At 31.8% G+C, this 9034-nt stretch overlaps 1 protein-coding gene across 1 annotated transcript in view; it reads right to left on the reverse strand.

Annotated features, from left to right (window-relative positions):
- Window positions 1-9034, reverse strand: part of LOC106467838 (E3 ubiquitin-protein ligase RFWD2-like) — a 29985-nt gene that overhangs the window by 4009 nt on the left and 16942 nt on the right. The window contains exons 11-15 of the mRNA XM_022396039.1: window positions 8067-8175; window positions 6806-6887; window positions 5600-5716; window positions 3661-3778; window positions 2232-2356 (exon numbers count right to left, since the gene is read on the reverse strand). Coding sequence (XP_022251747.1) covers window positions 2232-2356; window positions 3661-3778; window positions 5600-5716; window positions 6806-6887; window positions 8067-8175 — 551 coding nt within the window. The remainder of the gene's footprint in view (window positions 1-2231; window positions 2357-3660; window positions 3779-5599; window positions 5717-6805; window positions 6888-8066; window positions 8176-9034) is intronic.

A 9034-nucleotide genomic window follows, 5' to 3' on the forward strand; every position in this document is an offset into this window, starting at 1 on the left:
CGTGATAGTTTGGGGAGCTGTTTGGATTGGTGGGAGATCGAGTTTAGTGGAGTACGTTGGAAACATAAATTTTGCAAAATACGTCAAAATATTGGAGGAAGGACTCTTGCCACTTTATTCCTCAGGTTTCGTGGACAAGAACACAACGTTGTCCCAGGAAGATGGAGCACCGTGTCACACTGCTAGAAACACCCAAAAGTTGCAGGAAGAAAATGGTATCCAGAAGTTGCCCTGACCGAGCCAATCTCCTGACATGAACCCCATCAAAAACCTCTGGGCCATACTCAACCGGCAAGTCAAGAAACAACCAAAAAAAACAACTTCGAAGAGCGATCTACTCCATATTTGAAGCAAGAGTGGGCGAAAATCTCACAATCTAAAATTGACGAGAAGATTCTTATGATGCCCCAAAGGATCAATGAACTCCACGAAGCGAAAGGAAGATCTTCTAGATATTAATTAAATTATAAATATATCAATTCATGTGAATATGACTGGAAAATTTCATTTTTTCTGAAAAGGTAGTGTCTGTTTACTTGTGACCACGCTGTGTACATACATAGGTAATAAATGATACATCGTTTTCTCTTAACCCTTTGACAATCGCTTACTTTTTAAACTCCTTTCTGAGCATGTCACAAAGTTTTTCTGAGTTACATTCAAAACTTAAACAAATTTCTTATTAATGTATACCAATGAAATTATCATTATAATGTATATCATAATTCAAAGTTTTACATTATCTAAGTTTCAATTCCTTTATTTAAAAAGAAACATGACGCACGAATGTGCACACACCTTAACTTTTGGTCTCTGTACTTGAAAGATAATACTCCTACACGATACATCTAGATAGAAACTATGGTTACTGTGCTATTTACCAATTGTGTTTCAAATTTCTTTGGGTGATTTCAGTGTACACAAGAAATAAATTCCCCACCCCCTGACAGAAGCCATGCCACCTTATATACATAAGGCTCAAGATTTACAAGCCACATGTATTTACTTGATACATGTTTATAACCAATAGAAAGAGCTTATTTTAAACTACAATCTTCCAAAGGTTACTTCAAAACTGGCACATAGTATTTCTTATCAAGTAAGTCTAACTGCATGTAGTATTTTTGCTGCTTTTGTCTTTGTTTGTACTTAGTGCCTAGATAGATGTTAGTTAGATAGACAGTTAAATTGTATTTAGGTTTTACTTTTATATTTTAGTTAATTATGTATTATTTATGCTTAAAAATGCATATTTGAAAGGTTTAATAAATTTTTTAATATAACTCAAACTTCACTGCGGTTCGCAAGGGTTAACTACTATGCCATCGCAAAAACATTTTGCCAAAGGCCTGTACATCTCTGCCGATGATAGTGTAATATACCCTGAAGGCACCAATTGATGTGTGTTGAGTTGAAAAATAAATAGTAAAGGACAGGAAAGGTTTGTTTGTGTGTTTTGAATTTTACGCAAAGCTACATGAGGGCTATCTGCACGAGCTGTCTCTAATTTAGCAGTGTAAGACTAGAGGGAGGGAAGGCATCTAGTCATCGCCAACTCTTGGGCTACTCTTTTACCAATGAATAGTGGGATTGACCGTCACATTATAACGCCCCAACAGCTGAAAGGACGAGTATGTTTGGTCGGACGGGGATTCAAACTCGCAACCCTCAGATTGCTAGTCGAGCGCCTTAACCACCTGGCCATGGACAGGAATATAAAACATTTAAAATAAACTATACGTAAGACATGAAATTACGAATATAACACACACAGAAGATATTTTAAGATTATTTGATGAACAGTTAAAAGGTATGTACATATTTATATTTCTTTATCTTAAACATTTTATTGTATTGTACATTGGTGATAATAGCCTACAGTTAATAATATGGTAGAGAAAATGAAAAATAAAGTATAAACATTTACCTAAAAAAAACTTGATATTCATTTAGGAGGTTCTAAAGGTTTATACAAATGAAATATGAAAACTGTAAGACGAAAAAAAAACATTTTTATACTTAACTTATCACCTTGCACGTGAACTATTCAGTCTGAGAGCAAATAACGAATTTTTTAGTAAAAAAATCTAATATTAAATACTTTATTTTTCCGAAACTACATGTATATAGGAAAGTTCCTGTCAAGTTTCAAACAATTTCATATACTAGTTGTATTTATGTTACATCCTAGAAACATGGTGAGTAAAGGGTTAAACAAATCTAGAACTCACCACAAGCAACATAGTCACCATCAGTAGCTAAACCAACAAAGTTTTTCTCATTTATATGACCCTTGAAAGAGCGCAAACAATGAGGTTTGTTGATATTCCACAATTTCAACTGGCTATCTGTAGAACTATAGAATAAATTCAATAAATGGATGTTAATATCGATGATAAATTTTTTTGACTTTACTATTAATGCTTATTTTTAGTTTATCTTGAAGCCAGTTTTATTTCTATATGGTTCATTAAAGAGGTCCATTGGTCAAACTGACCAACCTTTTATAGAGTTTAGGTTGAGAAAATAACAGATAAAGTATAAAGTTTTACCCAAAAAAATGATTGAAATTTATTTAGGACTTTTTAAGAGACTATGCAAATGAAATTTGAGATTTTTCACATTTTGTCTACAAATGACTTAATGATTACTAAAAGTCTGTGAAATTTTGTGAAGATATACAAAACATATTAGAAGTTACAGTATGGTAACTATAAAGGTCAAGATGGGGTTACAAACTAATTTGATTTGGCTAAGCTTATAGTAAAAGAGTTAATACACACCAAACCATCTAAAAACTCAACCGACAACCTCAACAATGATATAACTCACAACCTATTTCTAACGTGAATATAAATACTACCAACAACAAATACACACTAAACCACCTAAACATCCAATAGAGAACTTACAACATCCCTTGGGAATGTGGACTCCAATACAGTGGAACAACAGAAAGACCAAAGTTAGAATTGAGAAGTGTATATAACACTCTTATAACATTTGCAATAGCTTATCAAACCAGAGAAGACAAGCACCAAACGATAAACCTGAATAATCTAAAATAATGGGTTATGAACCACACGAGAAAACGATAGAAAGAAGACACTTTCTGCATCCACCTAACTGATAACATAAAGCAGCCAACCTAGCACAGGAGTAAATAAGATTGGATACACCTCTTAAACACATTCAAAAAATTAGTTTAATGAAGTCCTAAAGGGGTAAAACCCTAAATGAGTGGATACCACGGCAGCTTCTCTAAGAAGATGTAGGACATTACATCCGAGCCACTACTACAATAGAAATAGTCCTTCTTATGACTTCTCTAAAGATGGTAGCAGATTAACAGCTGATAAAAACTAGACTTAGGTGATTGTAAAGGCTACTAACCATGATAAAGACCAATATCCAATCGCCACAGATTTACCCTAAGTACTTAACTTTAAAATTGTTTACCCATTAATCACGTTGTTGATTTAAACTTAAGCTTCTGCATCATTACAAAAGTCAATTTCCTTATAAACAACATATCCAAAGTGGGGATGCAATATTACAATTTAAATGACACTTCTAAAAACATAAACCACTTACGCTTATCCAAAGTGGGGATGCAATATTAGAATTTAAATGACACTTCTAAAAACATAAACCACTTACGCTGATACAATTTCTTCAGTATTCAAAAACTTGACGTACGATACGGCTTTTTTATGTCCACGGAATGTTCCCAAGGGTTGTTTAATGTTTCTAAGGTCATAATAATGCACACTATGATCTGAAATGCAACATCATGTCTTAAATAGGTGACAAAGTACCTACATGTAATACAACTAATACTGGTAACTCCCTCAGAGGTGTATTAAAGATACCACATCAAGACAACATTTTCTCTTTAGTTTTGATGATTACAGAAGCAGTCATGTAATTGATGGATCTAACTTTTCTTGTAAGAAAAAAAAGATACAAGTTACACATATATCAGTAATGTTTTATATATATAAAATAAGCGTTAAAGATTCCTTTGTCGGTCCAAGCTGTCACCGTAAAAAGTCATAGCTATGACTTTAAGGTGACAATTATGACTGACAAAGGAATCTTTATCAAAATATTTTTAATATTTATTTTCTATTAAAATTATTATTGTTTAATACTGCTGAATTTAATCGTATATTAACAATTAATTTAATTAATAATACTGAAGCTTTTTATTACATTACATATGTATATATAAAAACTTATATTGAAACACAGAATATCAAGTTATGGGCCATATATTTATTTTTGTCTAAACACTTTCACCATCACTTTGATTAAAATCATATTTCCAATATTTCAAACACATCCAGATACAAAATATAAATGGGTGACCCCCCCCCCCCCCAAAAAAAATATTATTTTTATACACACTAAAATTGATGCATTAATCTGAAACCTGACATACATATCATTCACTGTGACCAATATTAATATAACTTTAATGACTGGAAAGGTTGCTAACTAATGTATTAATAGATAAACCACACCTTATGTTCAACACAATTAAGTTAGAATGAAATCCTCTTTGAATTCTCCCATTACTTTTAATGTATATTTCATAAAAAGCATATATTTATAAAAATGAGTGTTCACTTTTTTTCTTTTAAACAGCTTTCGATAGATTAACCTAGAAAATGTTTTCACGATATTGATAATAAAAAAAAGACTGGGAAAGATTATCAAAATATTCCATTTAATATAACCAAAACAAGTAACAAAAATCTAAATCATGATGAAAGGAAAAACATTTTAAATTTACAGTTTTCAGAGATCAAGCAGAAAAATAATTTTGTGAAATCTTCGACACGTATCTAAAGAAATTTCATGAATAATAGGCTAAGATTACAAGTGAAGTTTTGAAAGTTTATGAAGGATAAATTTTGAGATTGTTAACAGTTTAGTAGAGATAAAATCAAGGTGAGAGTAACAGACAAGTACCAAGTCTGGAGCTGTCAATGTCCTCTTCTGTTACCCATAAGCAAGCAGAACAGAGAATAGAAACAAACTGGGAATTATGATTGGCTAAAAACATCTCACATGACACAAACATGCAAGCACTGAACACATGAACCACTATGTTTCATTTTGGATTGCATAACACTTTAAAGCTATAAATAAAAAATATGTCCGTTTTGTAATCATTACAAATTAAAAACATAAGAGACAAACTTCTATAATTAGTAATGCAGTGGAAAGTCTTTAATAAGACCAAATATTCTGAAATTAATTAGCATAGAATAATATAAGTTACTAGCTCTATATAAAATTATACATTCCATCTTATTTAAGTACAATTTTTTTTTTCAAACGTTCATTGTTCCTTTAAAATAGTGGTGCATTTTCTATTACCATTCTGTTGTAATACCTCAAATCTGCATTGCTCATAAAATATAATTATGAATATACTGAATTACTAAAACTTGTGATTGGTCAAAAATCTATACGAGTATGTTGTGATTGGTCAAAAATTTACTTTGATATGTTGTAATTGGTCTCATTGAAGAGCTTCCATTGTATGAAATGAAAATAAAAAGTAGCAATCAATGCAATTCTTACTAACCAGCTGAGCCAAAAGCCAGATGGTATCTGCTTTCAGGGTTAAACTTGACACAACAGACATTGGCCTTGGTCTCCAGCGATGTTACAGAATGGTCCATTCCAGTTGACCAAAGCTTAACTACATAATGATAAACAAGACGTAATTGGAATTAGTTTTGCACGTTCCACAATGACTTTTGTTCCATGTAACAGGTTCTTTAGGAATTGGATCTTTTCCAGTATCTTACAGTCTTAAAAACAACTTCAAAGAAAGTACATTCATTTCTTTAATACAGTTTTGTCTTCTTCTATAATCAAAAGAGCTTTGTCTTTTTCAAAAAAAAATAAAATGTTGTTGCTATTGGTTGAATTTTGTGCAAAGCATCTCAGAGGTTATCAGCACTAGTTGTCCCTAATGTTATGGATAAGGAGAAAGCAACCAATCAACAGCACCCACCACTAACTCTTGGGGTACTCTCTATTCAAATAGTTGGATCTGACTACCACTTTTAAAATGCAAAACACACCCCGAACTGCTTGCTTTCTTTTTAAAAGTTTTTAACATAGTTACAAGTACTTGACAAACTGGTCATCACTGACCTGCTTTGGTCATTAAAAACAATTTGATTTCCAAAAGCACTCTTACAATGTGTAAAAGGCAGTTCTACAACACTAGTTCATAATTTTCATTTTAATGGGATAAAAAGCCAACTATGGTTAAAATAAATAATATTGTATAAGTCCAAGAATACAACATCGTATAACAGTTGCAATAGTTCAGTAATACTTAAGTAACACTTGTAGTAATATCAAATCATTATCGTGATATCCGATTTTTATAGAAAAGAACATGAATCACAAAATAAATGTAAATAAAAAAGGTTTAAGCAGTATAGGTAGACATCTTCTAGAGATGTCAGAAAGGGAGAGAAGACGTACGTCAACACTGTATAGTAATAAATAAACTTTTGGATACAGTAATACCTATTTATCAGTTAAAACGTAGTTTCCCTTCATATAATAAAACAAAGTAAAGGTACAGACTTTTAAAAATACTAAAGATCAAGATTAAGTAATAAAAAAAAAATGAAACTTTCACAAATGAACTTATTAATCACCTTATCGTAACATTATCTCAGTACTGATGACACAAGATGATCAGAATAGAATACATACCTCTAGAATCATCAATACTGATGACACAAGATGATCAGAATAGAATACATACCTCTAGAATCATCAGATCCTGATGCAACTAGTTTGGTGTCAACACGGTTGAAATCAACACTCCAGCAACGTTTTTCGTGTTCCTAGACGAACATATAAAATGTCAGAGATCAGTGGAAACACTAGTTTCTTTACATATCTTTGATAAGATTAACCTATTTCAGACAACTGTTCAAGTAAGGTCATAGAAACTTTATGGTAGACAATAAGTTATTACATTTTTACAACAGAATTGGAATCAAACCGATTATTAAATATAATGAATTAAAAAAGTTATCACAAGATAGAAAAAAAATGACCGACAAATATTATCTAAAGATATACTACTATGTAATAAATTGCATGCATGTTCAGGTTTTGCGATAATTTTTCTCAATTTCTGACACTTAAAGGAAAATTACATGATTTCTCAGGTTCGTAGCCAACCTGTATACGTACATGCACACACACACACACACACGCACGCACACTGACTGTTCTTCAAATTTTACATATTTCAACAAAAGACAAAAATACAATTTGCACTTATAGCAAAGCTATCTGAAGCCATCCCTACTTTTGAGCTACCGAGCAGAGGGAAGGCAGCCAGTGTCAGCAACAACCTATTAATTACATTAAAATATTGGCTGTCACTCTTATAATGCACCAAGACTTTAAATGCTGGGAATATTTTGTGGTATCACATAGATTTGAACCCAACTCAAAAATCTAGAGTTCTACTACAAGGCTAGACCACGCCTTAAACAAAACTACAATTAAATACTGTCATTATTTGTTTATCAGTTGTGGATACTAATTTAAAGACGTTTTTTCGATAAGACCCAGATGAAAGCCAACCCACATCATTGTAAAAGATGGTCCATTCTAACACCAATAAAGCTAATAATTACTTCAACAAATACATTTACAATCATCTTTAAGTAACTATTAACCAAATCACTTCATTAGTACTCTACCATCATGAATAATTTAACTGTATAACCAATCAAAACAAATATTTTTTTTATTATAATAGTTTACTTACACATCAGTGTAACTGTTTATAAGAAATACTTATTTTCAGAAAAAAATACAAACGTCGATACTTGAACATTATTGTTAAGAGAGAGAATTACATTCTTTATTAAAAAGTGAATCAGAAAATAAAACATTGTTTTCGACAGTAAGTTTAGGATGCTCCATCAAAATATTGGTTCCAAAGAATAAGGTAAACGAAGACTATAAAAATCAGATGTCAGGTTCAACATGAACATTTCACATACCTGAAAGTTCCGTATTTTCTGACCGGTGAAAGCATCCCATATGGTCACAGTTCCCTCATAATCACTGCTTGCTAACATTCCTTTGTGATACGAGCTCCAGCTGATACAGCTTCAAGATACAAGATTTAGTGTTACTCATTCAAGACGTTGCAATCAATAGTCAGAGAAATTGGTTTATTTCTATATACAAACTACAGAATAGCAGCTAATTCTCACGATAACATGTAAACCCATAGGAAGATTTTCTAACAGTTTTGTAAAAACATCTTTCTTCCCAACGTTTGTCAGTGCACGGTCGAGATAGCAGACTTTTTTCTTTGCAAATTATTACAGCGTGAGTAGAAATATTTCACTGAAAAAATTATTCTACTTAATAAATAAATCAACGAGCTTAGGAAAACACCTTTATATGTATATTTTAACAAATGAATTATTAAAGTCTTAATCAAACTTTAAAATGGCCATGAGTCATTACTGAATAAAATAACTCGTATCGGTTAACTTGCAATGCTAATTATTAGTGACATCAAGATCTACTGTTTGATCTCCTGCTAACTAACTGACAAAAAAACTTAGCATCAAATAAGAATACCATTAAAATGAATATGTGGTGTAAATGCATACGGTTCAGAATGAATTAATCAGAAAATTACATTCTGTAACAACTATATGCACGGATCTCTGTAGCATCTTTCTGTTTGTTTGTAATTAAGCACAAGGCTACACAATGGGCTATCTGTGCTCTGCCCACCATGGGTATTGAAAGCCGGATTCTAGCATTGTAAGTCCGCAGACGTGCCACTGGGGGGCAGTATCTTTCTGTATAGTAGTACAAACTACGTACGTCGTTGAGACAAAGGAAGTAAATTGTGAACATTTCTCTCACATTAAGCCTATTTTTATTTTTTTAAATGTTATATTTATTGCCAAAATTTTAATTAGCAGCTTGAAGCTCACAGATATATATA

This window comes from Limulus polyphemus, unplaced genomic scaffold (genome assembly GCF_000517525.1).
Source record: "Limulus polyphemus unplaced genomic scaffold, Limulus_polyphemus-2.1.2 Scaffold2761, whole genome shotgun sequence".
NCBI classification, from domain to species: domain Eukaryota; kingdom Metazoa; phylum Arthropoda; class Merostomata; order Xiphosura; family Limulidae; genus Limulus; species Limulus polyphemus.